Raw genomic sequence first — 19,709 nt, 5'->3', positions numbered from 1 at the left:
TAAGTTCGATCCCTGGGTCGAGAAGATCCCCTGGAGAAGGAAATGGCAATCCACTCCAGTATTCTTGCCTGGAGACTCCCATGGACGGAGGAGCCTGGTTGGCTACAGTCCACGGGGTCCCAAAGAGTCGGACACAACTGAGCGACTTCACTTTCACTTTCAAGATCATTAAGAGTGAGGCTCTCATGCTGGGATTAGCATCCTTACGAGATACCAAAGAGCTTGTTCTCTCTTTCCCCCTCTACACACGCTTGCACCAAGGTAAACACCACGCAAGCACGAAGCAAGATGGTGACCATCTTTAAACCAGGAGAAGAGCTCTCATCAGAACCTGACTAATGCTGGCAGCTGCTGGCAGCCTGATCTCACATTTTTAGTCTCCAAACTGAGAAAATAAAACTCTTGTTTAAGTCAAGTCTCTAATATTTTGCTATAGAAATCCCAGCGAACTAACACAGATTCAAAAAGACATAGCTTATTTTCTTATACATAGTATCATCAGCTGAGATCTTTTTAGGACACCAAGAGAGAAATCAGGGAGAAGCTGTAGTTTAACTCAAAATTCCCTTGCTAAATTTCTCACATTCCTCAAACAGCACAAAATTTCTCCATTACAGTAAGGAAAACATAAAATTAAATATCATTAAAATTGCAGATGAGAAAATATATCTGTATATGGTCAAAAGACTCCAAGATGTTCTGAGAGGAAAATAAAGGGAAAAGGAACAAATATTGACCTACTGCACTGGGCAGAAGCTTAACAAAGAAGTGAATACAAAACAAACATTTGATTTCCTCTTAAAATGAGCAAAGTAAATCCATCTCACAAAATGGCTCTAAAAATGGCTAGGAAAATTTAAAATAAATAATTTGTAAGTGAATGACGAGTATCTGTGTGAAGTATCCAGCTAACAAATTTTACCCCAAGAGAAGATAATCTCAAAAGTTAAAAGTAGGCTTGTTAAGAGATCCTCAGTTCAGTTCAGTCGCTCAGTCATGTCCGACTCTTTCCGACCTCAAGGAGTGCAGCACGCCATCACCAACTCCCAGGGTTTATTCAAACTCATGTCCATTGTGTCAGTGATGCCATCCAACCATCCCATCCTCTGTTGTCCCCTTCTCCTCCCGCCTTCAATCTTTCCCAGCATCAGGGTCTTTTCAAATGAGTCAGTTCTTTGCATCAGATGGCCAAAGTATTGGAGTTTCAGCTTCAGCATCAGTCCTTCCAATGAATATTCAGGACTGACTTCCTTTAGGATGGACTGGTTGGATCTCCTTGCTTAAGAGACCCTACACTAAAGCAATGTCATCGGTTGCTATGATTCTACTCAAGTCATACTCCAGTATTTCTAAACTTTCCAAAACTCTCCAGATACTCCTTTTCACCCATGCTAATTGCACAGAGTCTGAAGAAGTCTATTCACACTGGTGATAAAATATTTGTAACATCAACGAGATTTAAGTTAGCATGCTAACTCTGTTCTGATCAAGTCATCCCTCTCGAAAGTGCTTTTTGAGAACTCATAGCTTAGTTCCTTCCAAAAAAGGTATTTCAAGGGTTCTCAAGAAACAAACACAGAGAAGCCACACCTTACTTCCCCATTACCACTTAAAATGTTTCTATTACTACCAAGCCAATGGCATGTCTGAACTAGTGTTAGTATTCCTATCGCTGGTAAGAAAAATATTAGTATACTATTTCTAGCCATGGATTCCTAAATTGTTAGTCTCATCCAAAGCAAACAGCATACATACCACAGATCTAGGAAAATGAGGGGGAGATGAAATTACAACATTGCAAAGGTTACTGGAAAAGAATGGTGCTATAAAGAGAGTGTTCACATTCCTAAAGAGAGAATAAACCATAGGAAGCTCTTTATATAGAACAGAAAGACAGAGTCTCAAGAAATTATGAGGAGCCAAATACTTTGGAAGGAAGAAAAAAACATGAATCTGACATGCCATATGGCATGGTACACATTTCCTGCTGAACTAATGTAAAAGGTTTAAACTGCACAAAAAATGTACTAGTCACATAAACCCAAGCAAAGAACTATGGGTATGTACCTAACACAGAAGCATTAACTGATTTATAACCAAACACAGGCTTCATAATACTAAACAGTATCTGACAGTATGTGTTCAAGTGTCTTAAAAGAGAAAGGGGGCATTTTTACATATTTTTTCCTTTCATGTATTAATCAAGCTAGGAAACAGCTGCACCTGGAGAACCTTATACTTGATAGATTTTGGCTCTATTGAAGAAGACCTGGTTTTTCTTTGAGGCCAAATTTCGAATCTTCTTAAAAAAGAAAAACTTATTAGTCTTTCAAAGATTATTTTAAAAGTCTAGGTTCCAGGCAGTACTTCTCTTATTCACTTTTCTCAAAACACTAATTAGATGCCAAAACAAGAAAAGAGGGCAGGTAAAATTATGCAAAGGAAAAAGAAAAATATGTCTGAACTATACAAACAGGGTTTATGTTATCTTTGGAAGACAGAATACAGCCTGGAAATATTAGTGTTTCAAGCATCTGCTGCAAGACTTGACCATTCAGGTTAAACCTGCTCTTTGTGGAGTTTATTTTTTAGAGGTGCCATTTTGAAATTTTCCCATTCAGAATAGGCTTTGGGGAGACTTATGAAAGGCAGAGACATTCTTCATCTACAAAAATAAAACATTTAAGTTATTTTTGCTGTTGTAGATAAATTATATAAGAACAGCACTTCCAGATGATGAGGCAATTAAAAAGAAAGCAACAATAAAAAATAAAATAAAATTTCTGAAGAGCTGCTAACACATCTTAACTATACTGGGACTAGACTGAGAGGAGAAGACGGGTAGGAATGATGTAATTCCACATGATCCAAACTCTGCCAATGGGACACGGGAAGAAAACGCCAAGAATTCAAAGCTCATTCATGTTATTTGGAGAAACTCAACCCAAACGCCTTAGAGATCACCTTCCTGACATAAACAAGATGAAAGAGAAGATGGGCAGTGTACCTGTTCTTCCTCTATAATGTTAGTTTCTAGCAATCTTAAGCTTCCACATCACAGCCACATTAAAACCCCAGGCTCCCTTTCCCTGCAGGAGGTCATGCCATGCAGAGCAGACATAGGAAGACTGCAGTTAAAAAAGGAAAAATGAAACAGCATGAAGCAAGCTCCAAAGGTGCAAGGCTGAATTGGCTACGTTAGCTTACCATATATCTCGGATCTACTCTCCTCTGAACTAGACTTTGTCTTCTTGGAGGAGCTATCTGCACAAGAGTGGGAGAAAAGGAGAGAGATATAGAAAATATGGAGACCAAATGTAAGGGGGAAAATTCATGGGGGGAAAAAAAAAAAAGAATGAGTCATGATCAAGTTAAATCATGCAAACACAAAGTATGAACATCACAGGTGACAGCCCTTAGAATAGTCACGAACAGCACAGGTAATGACATTTTAGATTTGTCGAAGAAAAGACAGTGCAATAAAAATATGTTCAAACAAAACGACACATGAGAATTCTACAAAATATATTATCTGACATTGTAGAGATGACAAAAGCAATAAAAGCTGTAATAATCTCATTGTGAAACACTGGGTTCCACTTTGCTAATCTGTCTTTTGAGATGGGCACATCACAGATGAACATACAGAGTAAATCAATCTAATAAGACTTTAATGGCTTCGATGAGTACAGGACAGAAACTTTGTGACCCTAGTTATCAAGACAAAACTAATCAATAAATGAAAGCCTTGGAGTCCTATGACATCAAAATGAGGTGTCAAAAACCAAGAATTATTTCTTCATAGAGATCCAGAAGTTACATATTACATACTCCCACCACCAAAGCCTCCTAAATTGATGAACGGGATTTCATTTTTAACCTACCACCCAAGGTTCAGTAGCTGTTCACTTCCCATTCTTCCCTTACCAGGTAATATTTATGTTTTTCAAAGTGCACTAGCGGTCTATACTAAACTATGAAACATCTTGGATACAAAAAACACACTCTATTAAAAATGTTATTCCTAAGTGAAAATATCTAAAAATAGATACATTGTATTTATGTATCTGAGACCTTAGTATTTACTTACTTTATCTTTTGTCATGGGAATGTCTAAGTGAACAAAACAGTATATGCACAGAGAATAAATTTCAAATGACAAGAGCAAATTTATCAAGTAATTTTTATAAATTAAATATTGAGTGAATTTACAAGGGAAAACCAAAGCCTATATATTACAAGGGTTCAACCTATATACAAAATTAAGAATATAAATAGTCAAAAGTACGCTAGCATGAAAATTCTAGGAAATACCAACATTACTGAAGTTGAAAGACAGCTCTGAGTTTAGAATACTTTTTGAAGAAAAAGGGATTTCTATTCATCTACTTACTCTAAAGTGAGACAATCATTAATTTTGAATTATTTTATCTAATTCTCCAATTTACTGTGATCACATCTGAATTTTTAATTGACTACAGAATATGTAGTTGTTATAGCCTTGATTATAATGTTGGTTTCATAAACATACTACTGTTCATTCCTAGGATTTACCTTGCTAATAAGTCCTTGGTCTGACCAATTATGATATAACTATTTCTATTATCATTATTATTTAAAAATATAACACAGTCTGCAATGATGCTCCCATAGTAGAATCCATAGTGTTGAAAGTTAAAAATGCCTGTATTCCTTCTGAGTGCAAAGGTTTCATACTATGTAACTAAAGAGGAAAGAGAGTTTTAAATAGATCGAACAGCTACTCCTGGGTGTCGCAGGCAGTCATGTAGCTGAAGGTGTATTATTCGAAACTTCACCAGCCTCAGTATTCTTTGGCAGAACAAAGTGTGTTACCTGTGGGGTCAAAATCATGTGATGTACTGCGCTCAACTTTCTGCTTCTTATCTGTTGGTGACTCTCGGTTCAAAATACTTCCATGCCTAAGTTAAATAAAAGCAATTAAATATTTACTACAAAAAAAAAATCACTGTAACAAAAACAATTTAAAAATCCCAAGTGCGTCTTACAAAGAGAAACCAATAAATGAGTTTACCTTAGGTCTCATAAACCTAATTCATATTTTTCAAAATGTTTTAAAATTCAGTCTGTGCTATGTTTAATACAGAGTCTATTTAACTGGTTACAAAAAAGTGCTTTAAAATAATGAGCAGTATTTACCAATAAGGGATTCCCTGGTAGCTCAGCTGGTAAAGAATCCGCCTGCAATGTAGGAGACCCCAGTTCGACTCCTGGGTAGGGAAGACTCCCTGGAGAAGGGATAGGCTACCCATTCCATTATTCTTGAGCTTCCCTGGTGGCTCAATCAGTAAAGAATCCGCCTGCAATGTGGGAGACCTAGGTTCGACCCTGGGTTGGGAAGATCCCCTGGAGGGAGTAGTCTTGCCTGGAGAATCCCACGGACAGAGGAGCCTGGCAGGCAACAGTTTGTGGGGTCACAAAGAGGTGGACAAGACTGTGTGACTAAGCACAGCACAGCATTTAGTAATAAGGTGTATTTTATTCTGAGAAATAACTGCTTAAAATCTCTTAGTGGTTTTCACAGGTTGATCACTATTATTCAAATTTAACAGATAAAAAACAGTACTGAAAAGTAATTAAACATAGTCCCCAAACCTGTGTTTACTATGGTCAGGTTCAAAAACATTGTGTAAATACAGCATAGATGAGAACAGTTTAAAAAAAAAATCGTAGGCAAGGCTCTTTTAAAGCCTGCCTACAGTTCGTGCCACAGACATATTTTTTGCAAGCCCCAGATGACATTAGAATGATTGTTTTTCCTATGCCCTACCATATTACACTTGATCAGATAATGACTGGGAAGCAAATAAGACCACTACTGTAACACATACATTACTAATTAACTGAAATGCCAAGATGAGCATTGGTACCTTGGACTATGCCATCACTAAAACATGATAAAAGTATCATAATAATTAGGAATGATACACTATCTACATTTTAAATAATATTTATGACAATTAAGATCAGAGAGAAAAGAGATGCTGAAGAACAAGTACTCAGGAAGAGGCACTTAATCCCAGGAAATGAATAAATATGAAGATATAGATACAGACACAGAAATATCTGGACATTTTGGATTTTTTCCCTTTACTTTCTTAGGGTAACTAACTAATTCAGTTTGCCAAAGTTCATTAACTAAAGGCAGTTACAGTCACCCAAGTTATAAAACACATCAAAACTGGCAATCCATTTACACTCCCCAAGCTACTCACAACTTAAAACAGTCACAAAAGATTTTGAAATTAAATCTCTTCATAGGGAGTGACCTTAAGTATCAATTTGAACAAACTTTCAAAATGCTCATATTAAAAACATTAGAAATGTTATCAAAATAATGCCATCTTCCAGAAAAAATATGCAACACCTGTTATATTTCAAACTTGTAAAACATTTTGAAATTTTAAACTACTTAAATCCACATTTTCTGAAGCAACGAAAATACACCATAATTTCAAAGGAACACTTCTAAGTAACATTGAACCTAAACATATGAAGTGCAACTCAACAACTTACCTTATAGGTTTTTTGAGGGGAAACCTGAAACAAAGAAAAAACAGATTAGATGTAGTTATTTCACTTATAAGATTGTTATTAAGTTTATTAATTCTATAAAACCAGTATAAGGGATTTAAATCTTGTACTAACTTTTCCAAGGCAAAATTCAACAAACAAGTGGAACTGGATACATATTCTTATGTCAACTACATTGTTAAATCTTAAATTGCAGGTGCATTTACCATCAGCTGTCCCTGAGTACGGGTTCTCTTTTTAAAAATCCAAATAATAATAGCAATAGCTACATTTATTGAGGGCTTAGTAGATGCTAAGCACTATTCTAAACTGTTCACATATATTATTCTTTAATTCTAAAAATATCTATGAGGATATTATTTCTATTTTACAGACTTAAAAAATGGAAGCTAGAAAAATGTCACTATTATAAGTATTATAATATAAATACTATATTTACTTTTCCTAGAAAGAAAGTTCCTTCTTCACCTTTCCCCATCCAAAATATCTGGGTCCTGATTACTGCTCTATTGGTCTGTGTCTAACCTTTGATCATGATCAAATCAAGATCTTCAATTATTTATGTTTAACATAAATATTCCCCATTCAATTATTTCTGTAATAACAGATATCTAGAAAAAACTACAACTGAAGTACTATCAGTTAGTACAAACAAGGTCCAAAAGTAGAAAACAAAAGCTTTAACATTTTTTTCAGTCTGTAAGCAAGAAGAACTACAACTTTTCCTCCTGGTTGTCTTTTTAAAAGAGTATTTCTGGAGGCTTCCTGATAAGAATTTGACCCTATACATAAACACTAACCTAAGTCTAAAGGAATGTTCTCACACTTCCATTCTTCTTCTCATCTTTGTCATTTCTATAATTATCTCAACCTATACTATTTCATGTAAAGATTATTTAGTCTAGGTAATAAGAAAAGGGTTTATTAAGAATATCAGTAGTTTTTTTTTAAGACTATTAGTAAGGGTTGTTGCTTAGTCGCTAAGTTGTGTCCGACTCTTTTTGTGACTCCATGCACTGCAGACCACCAGGCTCCTCTGTTCATGGGATTTCCCAGGCAAGAACACTGGAATGGATAGCCATTTCCTTCTCCAGAGGATCTTCCTCACCCAGGGATAGAACCCATGTCTCCTGCATTGCAGGCAGATTCTGTACCACTGAGCCACCAGGGAAGCACATTATTAAGGGCAGGAAGAAATAAACATAAAACAATGATACCTGACTATTTTATCTGGCATGGAGGTAGTTTAGCTTAAAAAGAAAACTTAGTCTAAATATAACTTTAATTATAATTCCCTTTAATTCCCATAAAAATTAAAATTGATCTAAAGAAAAAAGAGACTCTAAAAACGGCCCTAATAAGTTACAGAATATTAACTTACAACCCAGGTAGGCATGACAAGAAATAGAGGTTCTGGACTAAGAGAGAGGACACTTCTCTAAAGAATATATTGATTACAAAAGATTATAAAGTCTTCAGAAATAAGAGTTCCTAAGTAGTCCATCCTTACTTGCTGGAGGAGGTGGGAGGGAATGGGATTTAGATTGAAAGAATCACAAAAGCTATCACAATATTGTAAAGTAATTATCCTCCAATTAAAATAATTTTTTTTAAAAAGATGAACATAAAAGTTGGCAGTAAAGAATTCCCAACTGAATTTCTGCAAAGGATAATACCTGCAGTTAGCAACCTTAGCCACTTGGCCTGACAACCATTATATTAAAAACTCCTATCCCAGAACAATGCCGCTTGCGTCAGAAACTGCATCATCCAGGGAGATTCTGGTAAAGAAACCGGAAGTTCCCAGACTACTGATTGTAAACCAGTTTCCTGAGCTATTTTCTCTTCCAAGGGAATGGAAAGGAAAGGAAAGAGGACAAAAATGAAATAAGAAGGGCTACCTCATAGTACAACTTCCTTATTGCAATTGATTTACCACAGTCCCCAAGTACAAAGAAATTTTTCAAGAAAATATTTACATCACAATACTTTTTCTCTAATCACCAAATTCCACTTTAAAATATGTGGTAAAGCAAACAAATATACCTGTACATACGCATGTGACGTTGTATATGCATGTAAGTAACAAAGTCAAGGGCCTTCTTCCACCAGCTCTAACTAAGAACGTCACCAACAGAATCCCACAGGTTTGTAAAATCACTACCGCCTCCTGGATATTGACATGGAGATGTAATGAGACAGCTAGAAGCAGAAAGCTAGAACCCCAAAGAAAAACTTGAGGCCAGAGTTGTAGATTTGTGTCACCAACCTACTGATGGTCACTGAATTTAAAACAGCACATAAAGAGAAAACACCAAGGATCAAATCCTGGGGAAAAGAAACCTAGTTTCTGAACAACTGGGAAAGGATGTGAGAGCTGATGAAGGAGATAAAGAAGATAAATCACGATAGAGAAAGGGCTGTCCTAGGGACCAACAAAGAAGAGATACTAGTACTAAATGCTACAGAAAGGGAGGCTAAAGGCTGAGAAATGGCCATATTCTAAGCAACATAGTATCCCAACACTAGGCTGATAAAACAGTTCTGGTGTACAAAAATCCCATATTTCCAAGTCCCTGTCCATTGTGTAGTCCAATCATAAAACTGTTAAAATCTCATCTGGTTAGATATTTAAGTACAAACAGCGATGTGTGAATGCTGACATAACATTAGATGTGGCTAGTTAATCAAATGTGTCTGGATTTTGAAACTATCCTGTTGATGACTTGGACATTTAGCCAACAATGAATATGTCTGTGTTTATTTACATATGTCTAGATGTATTTTGCTAGATACATGACAAAGTCAAAGTGCCAATAGGAAGAATCGTAACAGATAAACCAAAGGGTTCCCAAGAGTTTGAGCCACTGGGATAAGGTGCCTTGGTTGTTGTTCAGTCCCCAAGTTATATCTGACTTTTTCCGACCCCATGGACTGCAGACGCAGGTGACTTAGTGGGAAAAGAATTCGCCTGCAATGCAGGAGACACAGGCAGACACAAGTTTGATTTCCAGGTTGGGAAGATCCCCTGGAGAAGGGTGTGGCAATTCGCTCCAGTATTCTTGCCTGAAGAATGTCATGGACAGAGAATCTGGAGGGTTACAGTCCACGGAGTTGCAAAGAGTTGGATACAAGTGAAGTGATTTAGCATGCATGCACGCATGGACTGCAGCACACCAGGCTTCCCTGTCCTTCATCATCTCCTGGAGCTTGCTCAAACTCGTGTCCATTGAGTTGGTGATGCCATCTAACTATCTCATCCTCTGTCATCTAAGCATATTTGCATGCCAAAAATCCTAACCAAGGGCATTAAATGTCACAATACATTGACTCACTTGACTCAGGATGCCTTTTCTTTGTTAGTTCTGAGCTCTAGTATTAAATCATTAGGTTACAATATACAGAGGCCTCCCCCAATTTTTTATTTTCACACTTCTCCCGATATGTTAAATAGTGTAGAGGGAAATGTTATTCGGTAATTAAACAACCCTAACCTGCAATTAATATATATATTGGAATAAGACTTTCATTTCTTAGCCAGGTTTAATGATTCTATGATACATATATACATATACATGATGTCATAACTGTTTTTAAGATTTAAAAACTCAGGGCTTCCTGATGGCTCAGTGGTAAAGAATCTGCCTGCCAGTGCAGAGGACACGGGTTCAATTCCTGGTCTGAGAAGATCCCACATGCTGTGGAGCAACTAAGCCCATGTGCCACAAGTATTGAGCCCGTCCTCTGCAACAAGAGAAGCCACAGTGATGAGAAGTCCGTGCACCTCAACAAAGAGTAGTCCCTGCTCTCCGCAACTAGAGAAAAGTGCACGCATCAATGAAGACCCAGTGCAGACAAAAATAAATAAATTTTTTTAAAAAGAGAAATCGTAAAACCTAAAAGCTTTAAGACCATTACAGAGAATTTCTTCTGGATTAAAAAAACTGCAAGGAAGTGCCAAAGTGATGTGTTACGACATATTTGCTTGTAATAAATAGCCTACTAGAAATCGTATTTTCCTTTTATTGATTTTGGTGAGACAAAAGCTAGCCTTTGGATACCACTCCAATGAGAAGCATTCTGAAAGAAGAAACGGGGATATCACAGGCAAACCTTAATTCCTATTCTGTTTCCTCTAAGATATTAGATTTTTCTCCCCTGGGTTTAGTTATGATGAGGAATTTGAGATCTGGTTGATTCTTAATAATGGATGACCAAAATGAAGGGGAGGAAGTTAAGAAAATTTCTCCTACACTGGAGAGTGGTCAAGCTTTTATTAACATTCAAACAATGTTAGCTACTAAATTTAGAATTCTCAAAAATTCCATTGTAACATACATCCTGATTTTAGTAATATTAAAATGCAAGAGAAAAATCACTTCAGTGAGTAAAGTTACTAGACAAAGAATTCTGCAAAACAGGTTAACAATTAAGATAATTTTTAGGCTCAGCTCCTCACAAAATGATAATAAACATCAGTGCAAAAAACAGACTATTCCAGTATTGTTACAGTCCTGTCATTGTTCAGTCTCTGTGTCATCTCCAACTCTTGGCGACCCCATGGACTGCAGCACACTAGGTTCCCAGTCCTTCACTACCTCCCGGAGCTGCTCAAACTCATGTCCATTGAGTCGGTGATGCTATCTAACCATCTCATCCTCGGCTGCCCCCTTCTCCTCCTGCCCTCAATCTTTCCCAGCATCAGGGTCTTTTCCAATCAGTCAGCTCTTCGCATCAGGTGGCCAAAGTACTGCTTATAGCACAGTCAATGAGAATTACATGTGATCTCAACACCTTAGGTTCAAGGACTCCTCAGAAAAAACACAAGGTTCATATTTTGGTTTTTTTTGAACTTGGGCAAGTTGCTTAACCTCGCTAAGAATCATTTATAGAACAGTGATAATACTAATACCGAACTCACCACTTCGTTTTGAGGAGTAAATCATAAAATGAAAAGCATTAAATAAGAAGCACTGCCTTGCACATATTAAGCATTTAATTACTAGTAGCTATTAGGACGGAGAAGGCGATGGCACCCCACTCCAGTACTCTTGCCTGGAAAATCCCATGGATGGAGGAGCCTGGTGGGCTGCAGTCCATGGGGTCGCTGAGAGTTGGACACGACTCAGTGACTTCACTTTCACTTTTCACTTTCATGCACTGGAGAAGGAAATAGCAACCCACTCCAGTGTTCTTGCCCAGGGACAGCGGAGCCTGGTGGGCTGCCGTCTGTGGGGTCGCACAGAGTCGGACATGACTGAAGCGACTTAGCAGCAGCAGCAGTGACATTACTAAGTGTCATTCAGGTATGACCAATATCAAATCCCTTATGCTTATACAGTGGTGGTGACAAATAGATTCAAGGGATTAGATCTGATAGAGTGAAGAAATATGAACAGAAATATGGACAGATGTTTGTAACACTGTACAGGAGGCAGTGATCAAAAACACCCCCAAGAAAAGGAAATGCAAAAAGGCAACATGGTGGTCTGAGGAGGCCTTACAAATAGCTGAGAAGAAAAGAGAAGACAAAGGCAAAGGAGAAAAGGAAAGATATACCATCTGAATGCAGAGTTCCAGAGAAAAGCAAGGAGAGATGAGAAAGCCTTTTTGAGTGAACAATGCAATGAAACAGAGGAAAACAATAGAATAGCAAAGACTAGGGATCTCTCATAAAAAATTAGAGATACCTAGGGAACATTTCATGCAGAGATGGGCACAAAAAAGGACCTGACAGAAGCAGAAGATATTAAGAAGAGGTGGCAATAATACACAGAAGAATTATACAAAAAAGATCTTAATGACTCGGATAACCATGATGGTGTGATCACTCACCTATAACCAGACACCCTGGAATGTGAAGTCAAGTGGGCTTTAGGAAGCATCACTATGAACAAAGCTAGTGGAGGTGATGGAATTCCAGCTGAGCTATTTCAAATCCTAAAAGATGATGCTATGAAAGTGCGGCCCTCAATATGCCAGAAAATTAGGAAAACTTCAGCAGTGGCCACAGTACTGCAAAAAATGTCAGTTTTCATTCCAATCCCAAGAAGGGCAATGCCAAAGAATGTTCAAACTACCATACAATTGCACTCATTCCAAACGCTAGCAAAGTAATGCTTAAAACCCTTCTAGCTAGACTTCAACAGTCTGTGAATCAAGTACTCGCAAAAGTAAAAGCTGAATTTAGAAAAAGCAGAGGAACCAGAGATCAAATTGCCAACATCCACTGGATCATAGAAAAAGCTAGAATATTCTAGAAAAACATCTACTTCTGCTTCATTGACTATGTTAAAGCCTTTGACTATGTAAATCACAGCAAACTACAGAAAATTCTTAAAGAGATGAGAATACCAGACCATCTTATCTGCCTTCTGCAAAACCTGTATTCAGGTCAAGAAGCAACAGTTAGATCTGGACATGGAACAATGGACTAGTTCAAAATTGGGCAAGGAGTATGTCAAGGCTGTATATTGTCAACCTCATTTAACTTATATGCAGAAGTATATTAGTCGCTCAGTCATGTCCAACTCTTTGTAACCCCATGGACTGAAGCCTGCTAGGCTCCTCCATCCATGCGATTGTTCCAGGCAAGAATACTGGAATGGGTTACCATTTCTTTCTCCAGGGGATCTTCCTGACCCAGAGATCGAACTTAGGTCTCCTGAATTGCAGGGGAATCCTTTACTGTCTGAGCCACTGGGGAATATACAGAGTACACCACCTGAAATGCTGGGGTAGATGAATCACAACCTGGAATCGAGACTGTGGGGAGAAATATCAATGACCTCAGATACGCAGATGATACCATCCTAATGACAGAAAGCGAAGAGGAACTAAAAAGCCTCTTGATGAAGGTGACAGATGAGAATGAAAAAGTTGGCTTAAAATTCAATATACACAAGACTAAGATCATGGCATCTGGCCCCATCATTTCATGGCAAACAGATGGGGAAATACTGGAAACAGTGACAGACTTTATTTTCTTGGGCTCCAAAATCACTGTGGATGGTGACTGCAGCCATGAAATTAAAAGACACTTGCTCCTTGGAAGAAAAGCAATGACAAACCTAGACAGCATATTTAAAACAGACATTATTTTGCCTACAAACATCCGTATAGACAAAGCTATTGTTTTTCTAATAGTCATGTACAGATATGAGAGCTGGACAATAAAAAAGGCTGAGCACTGCAAAACTGATGCCTTCAAACTGTGGTGCTGAAGAAGACTTCTGAGAGTCCTTTGGACAGCAAGGAGATCAAACCAGTCAATTCTAAAGGAAATCAATCCTGAATATGCACTGGAAGGACTGATGTTGAAGCTGAACCTCCAATACTTTAGCCACTGATGCAAAGAACCAACTCATTGGAAAAGACTCTTTGGATTGGACCCATTGGATTCTGAGAATGATTGAAGGCAGGAGGAGAACGGGATGACAGAGGATGAGATAGTTGGACAGACTCAATGGACATGAGCTTGAACATGAGATGATGAAGGACAGGGAAGCCTTGTGTGCTGCAGTCCATGGGGTTGCAAAGAGTTGGACACGACTGAGTGACTGAACAACAATAATCAGGAAGAACAAATATAAATTCTGAATTTTAGTGGCATGACTTCAAATTCAATAGAAAAGAAAAATAAAGAGTAACATTATTCAAATAGCTTTTTAGCTCAGTAAAATCCATAGAAATGCATAGTTCAAAGCCTATGATGAAACTATAAACTTAACTTGCCAAGACATATTATATAAAATTAATGTCAATACTCAAGTTACCAAATTTCCTAGTTGCTACAGGGTAAGATAAAAAATCAGATTATAACCAAAACTTTTAATTCTGCCAAGTAAGATCAGTGATTATTTTTAAACAAAGTGAAATTACGTTGACTTTACTTGCCATTTAGTAAAGAGTCCAGCATTTCCTCATCTCCTTTAAAATATCAAGAATGATTAAGGTAGTCTGTGTCCTGGACGTAAACTGAGTTTTTCATTTACCTATTTCTAAAAACTAATTTAAATAACCTGAAGCAGAGCACTTAATTTTGAAAGTACTCTAACATGAATATGAACAAATTAGCTCAAGTTATTATCTCATTTTTCACAAAATAATAAACAAAGCTATAAGGACATTTGCCTATAATACGCAGTACCGAAAAGCATGCGATTCCGAGCACAGTACCGACGTCAGCCGACTGTCAACTGAATCTTTACGTCTCTGGACAGCAAGACACACAGAACCAAAAGCAGTAAACAACCACCACCACTTCCCTCCCACCAAAAAAAAGGAAAAACCAAAATACCACTCATAAATACTTTTGCCACCTACAATTTATAACTGGTCAAGCTCAGAGTTGCTAAAAAAACTAAAAATTTTGGTTCTAGACAAAAAAAAAGAGTCTGAACATTATCTACCACTGTGCTTTTTTGTTAGCATACAGATCCAAAGCATGAAAAGTTTAGCAGAGCTGGCAATAAAACAATAATTAGTTCTATCAGAAAGACTCTAAAGCAGAAGCTACAGCTGACAGGATGAGTCATGGAGAATTTTTCATGGTGTTATTAGTTTTAAACTTCTGGACCCTGCAATACAAACCACAGCATGACAAGGAACAAGGAGCTCAGCTCGATGTAGATCCAAAAATGATTCACTAGAATGCAATGTAAGATCTCAAATTAACTTTTTAAACATAGCTTAGTATACTGCCACTTTTACTGAAGAATTTCAAATATAAGACAGATGCTAGGTAAATGTCTCGTTTTTGTGGACATACTTTGACAAATCAAATAGTTAATTCTAAATTATTTTAATTCTCTGTCAGAGATATTATACATTTCATATTGGTTGCTTCTGAACTAGGAAAAGTAAGTCATAACAGAAAATAACAGCTTATTAAACTTTCATCTCTTTACTGATAATCTGGAGCATTATCACTTTTCTGAGCATTTCCTGTAAGGTTTCTAACTACATTTCCCTTGAGATCATGAGTATCACTATTAACTTACAGTGTCTTTTTAAGACTTCAAATTACTCAAAAAAAAGGGGGGGGGGTAAAAAAAATCTGAAAAAAGTCTGAGACCTTCAAACTACTTAAGTATTCTCATACCATTCAACACCAATTAAAACATCAAACACATCAAACAAAAATCAGCAAGAAACTGGACTCTACAGAATAATCTCAGGACTTAGAGGGTCAATGCATGATTTTCTTTAGACAGGGTTGTTGTTGGTCAATTGCAAAGTTGTCGTGCCTGACTCTTTGCAACCCCATGGACTGCAGCATGCCAGGCTACTCTGCCCTTCACTATCTCCTGAAGTTTGCCCAAACTCATGTCCATTGAGTTGGTGATGCTATCTAATCATCTCATCCTCTGTTATCCCCTTCTCCTGCCTTCAATTTTTCCCAGCATCAGGGTCTTTTCCAATGAATTGGCTCTTTGCATCAAGTGGCCAAAGTATTGGAGCTTCAGCTTCAGCATCAGTTCTTCCAATGAATATTCAGGGTTGATTTCCTTTAGGATTGACTGGTTGGATCTCCTTGCTGTCCAAGGGACTCTCAAGAGTCTTCTCCAGCACCACAACTCAAAAGCATCAATTCTTTGGCACTCAGCCTTCTTTCTGCCCAACTCTCACATCCACACATGACTACTGGAAAAGCCATAGCTTTGACTATATGGACCTTTGTCAGCAAAGTGATGTCTCTGCTTTTTAATATGCTGTCTAGGTTTGTCATAGCTTTCCTCCAAAGGAGCAAGCGTCTTTTAATTTCATGGCTGCAGTCACCATCCGCAGTGATTTTTGAAGCCCAAGAAAATAAAATCTGTCACTGCTTCCAATTTTTCCCCTTACATTATAGATAGAAATTTAAATCTTAACCTTGTTTCACAATTCCCTCTTTCAGGATCTGTTTGTGACAATAAAAATGAGAGAGAGAGATAAAGGCCTCCTAACCTGGGATGGGGATGTTTCCCAGCAAGAATTTATATTAACATATACTAATATTAAATGCTCAAATTTTGTAAGCTGCAGTGACAATTATGCAAAATTTGTAGGAATAAGCTTCTTTCTTCAAATTTGGCCAAAGATACAACTGTGCTTCTGAAAAAGTAGAAATCCTTAGTTGTTAGCTTTTTACCTTTTGCACTGAGTTGCCATTGAGATACTTTGACAATTTAATAAAATATAAAATAGCATGTCAACATTTTTTCTATTATATAAAAAATTATTTTCTATTATATAAAAAATTTAAATTATTATATATCACTTAAAAATAGCATTGTATATAGCAAGGACTACCAATTAAACAAGAAAACAAATTATAATGGATTTCTCTTAAGTGCTCTTAAATACTCATCAAGTGTCAACACAACAGTAATAGGATTTCATTTCTAAAATCTTGGGAGAAGGAAAAACCACCAAAGCTACATTAACTCCCAAATCACAGAATATCATTCCTGATCTCTGCTTACCTTCAGGTGTTGGTACACCGTGTGTACTCATTCTTTGGCTACAAGAAGCCTAATCACCGCCATAGTTATGTTTACCCAAGTAATGCCCCAAAATCACAGGACAAGAAAATATACCAAATAAGACAAGTATATATTTAGTTCCCACATACGATAAAAATGTTCACAATTTCCTTGCTCTAAACCAACACAGGTCTATTTCTTTTGAGGAAGTTAAAATCTTATACACTTTCTGGGAAGAACTTTAAGGGAATAAGCATTGAGCATATTCTATGTTTTCCACTTACAATTTAAAAAATTTATGTAAATAATGCATTATGGGTAAGGATTTTGATTACCTATCCTTATATTTAAGTCATATTCCTTAGCTGGTGAGATATTTCTATAAATAATGAAAATTTAGAGGCTATATGAATACAAAATATAGGTAAAGATAAGACTATAAAACAAACTGATGGACAGCCAGTTTCATTACAATTAAATTTCCTATATAACACACCTTCCACATCCATAAAAATGTTTTATTTTCTTCTGAGGAAATTAATTTTCATTGAAAATACCTTTACTTGATATGTATATAATGAATGCTCTGATGAAAATTTTGGTTTTAAAACTAGGGAGAGTTCTCTTCATAAATGCTTTGGTTTTGCAATCAAATAACAACAACTCAATTTCTCTTAGCTATCCACTTAAGTTTATTGTAAAACCACACTGCTGTCAAACCTGAAAACTCCAAACTTTCAAACTACTGCAAAAAAAAACACACCAACTCCAATTTTGTGGAGCAAAGTTGAGAAAATCAGATATATGCAAGCCCTTTTACCCTTTCTTCTACAAAAGTTCTTCTTGACCTAAAACCAAGGAACTAGAGCAGAGGTATACTCATTAACAATGGCTCACAACAATACCTAATCTGAAAAGGTGGAGGGAAAGAGTATTTCAATTGTTTTGACCTTCTTACATTATCTCAGAACTGAGAATTAGTGCTTTATAAAGTTCAGTTCATTTTGAATCCACTAACATTCAGTTCTGCTTTCTCCCTTGGATGATAAAAATGTGACTTATTTTAACAAACTTAACACCTAAGACTACTGATGTTAATAATTTCTAAATAAATCTACGCTACTAAGAGTATTTTATAATATTCTCAAGATAACTCCTCTCTCACAAAGAACTGAGGAATTATTTTCCCAAAATGTAAAGGTTCCTATTAAGCAATGATTCTCTATTTCTTAATATGAAAAAATATCTTTTACTCTCAAAGAAACACATGTACACAATTTAAAAAGACAAAATAGAAACCAAAAAATCTTCCATAATCTCAATATCTAGAATTTTTATGAGTACATCCCCTATCTTTTTTCAAGGTATAGACTACTGTATTTGTATATAGCATAAACAGTGTATAAAAATTCTTTTTATAAAACTTAAAGCGTAACAGACATATTATTTGGCAATTTTTTTAACTTAATAAAACATCAACATAATTTACATCATTACTTTTTTTTTTTTTAGCCAAAGCAATGGTTTTAAACTGTGCTGCATAAAACTCTAGGACCATCAGGGGACAAAAATGGGTAGATGGAAACGGAGACTCTGGGTTTCCCATACAACAGAGCTATTTAACTTTTACTTATTTTATATATTGAACTTACAAGTGAGATAAAGATTTGAAAAACAGGGCTCCAGATCATTCTTGATAACTGCAATGTGCTTTGTGATACTGCTATTTAATTAACTTAACCAATTCCCTTTTGTAAATATTTAGGCTAGCTCCAGTTTTACAGTATAATAAACAATGTTGTAACAAAATATCCTTGTAACTCAAGGTATGCACTCCCTGTTGATTTCTTCCTTAAGATGAACTTATCTATAGTAAGGAATCCACATGGGAGTTTGTCTAGAAGTCAAGAGGAGTTTCTGTGTGTACAAGGTAAACAGGACAGAAGACACAGCAGTCTCCTAGCCCAGTCCTGTGAAATCATTTCTAACCCTTATGGAAACACACAGAAGCAAGAAGCTGAAGGAGCTGTTTTAGGAACAGACTTTGTAAGACAAAGGTCCAAGGTAGCATTACTTTGCAGCCCAAGTGCCAAAGTGTGGTGTAAAACAGGTGCTGCTGCTGCTGCTAAGTCACTTCAGTAGTGTCCAACTCTGTGACCCCATAGACGGCAGCCCACTAGGCTCCCCCATCCCTGGGATTCTCTAGGCAAGAATACTGGAGTGAGTTGTCATTTCCTTCTCCAATGCATGAAAGTGAAAAGTGAAAGTGAAGTTGCTCAGTCGTGTCCAACTCTTAGCAACCCCATGGACTGCAGCCTACTGTTAAAAAAACTGTTAAAAGTAAAAATGGATAAAGCAGAGATATACATAACAAAAGTTAGAGGTATATTATCCACAAAGTGAATAAATGCCAAAAAGCTACACCAAACTCATATTTTCAAATAATTCTGTATTTATTAATTATAATACCATCATTACATTTGAAAGAAGAGCAAAAGATATGGAAGATGCTTTACTTATATACACAGTACGGGAATTGTACTTGGTACACACAGAAATTCTCGGTTCCCCTGCATCAAACATGAAAACAATCTTTAAACTGGGAACCACCACAGTTGTTGCGGGTTAAATTGTGTCCTCCACAAAGATGTGTTGATGTTCTAACTCCTA

General features: G+C 36.7%; 1 protein-coding gene across 4 annotated transcripts in view; it reads right to left on the bottom strand.

Moving 5' to 3' along the window:
• ARHGEF12 (Rho guanine nucleotide exchange factor 12) overlaps positions 1 to 19,709 on the bottom strand; it is a 161,450-nt gene that overhangs the window by 82,138 nt on the left and 59,603 nt on the right. For 2 of the 4 annotated variants that reach the window (XM_069555405.1, XM_069555403.1), the window contains exons 2-4: positions 6,556 to 6,579; positions 4,855 to 4,940; positions 3,208 to 3,264 (exon numbers count right to left, since the gene is read on the bottom strand). Coding sequence is in view for 2 of the 4 variants with exons in the window: in XM_069555403.1 (XP_069411504.1) it covers positions 3,208 to 3,264; positions 4,855 to 4,940; positions 6,556 to 6,579 (167 nt within the window). In the remaining 2 variants the exon portion in view is untranslated. The remainder of the gene's footprint in view (positions 1 to 3,207; positions 3,265 to 4,854; positions 4,941 to 6,555; positions 6,580 to 19,709) is intronic. The other 2 variants (XM_069555406.1, XM_069555404.1) reach the window with 1 other exon arrangement.

This window comes from Ovis canadensis, chromosome 15, assembly GCF_042477335.2.
Source record: "Ovis canadensis isolate MfBH-ARS-UI-01 breed Bighorn chromosome 15, ARS-UI_OviCan_v2, whole genome shotgun sequence".
Lineage (NCBI taxonomy): Eukaryota > Metazoa > Chordata > Mammalia > Artiodactyla > Bovidae > Ovis > Ovis canadensis.
This window is presented reverse-complemented; position numbering and strand designations above follow the sequence as displayed.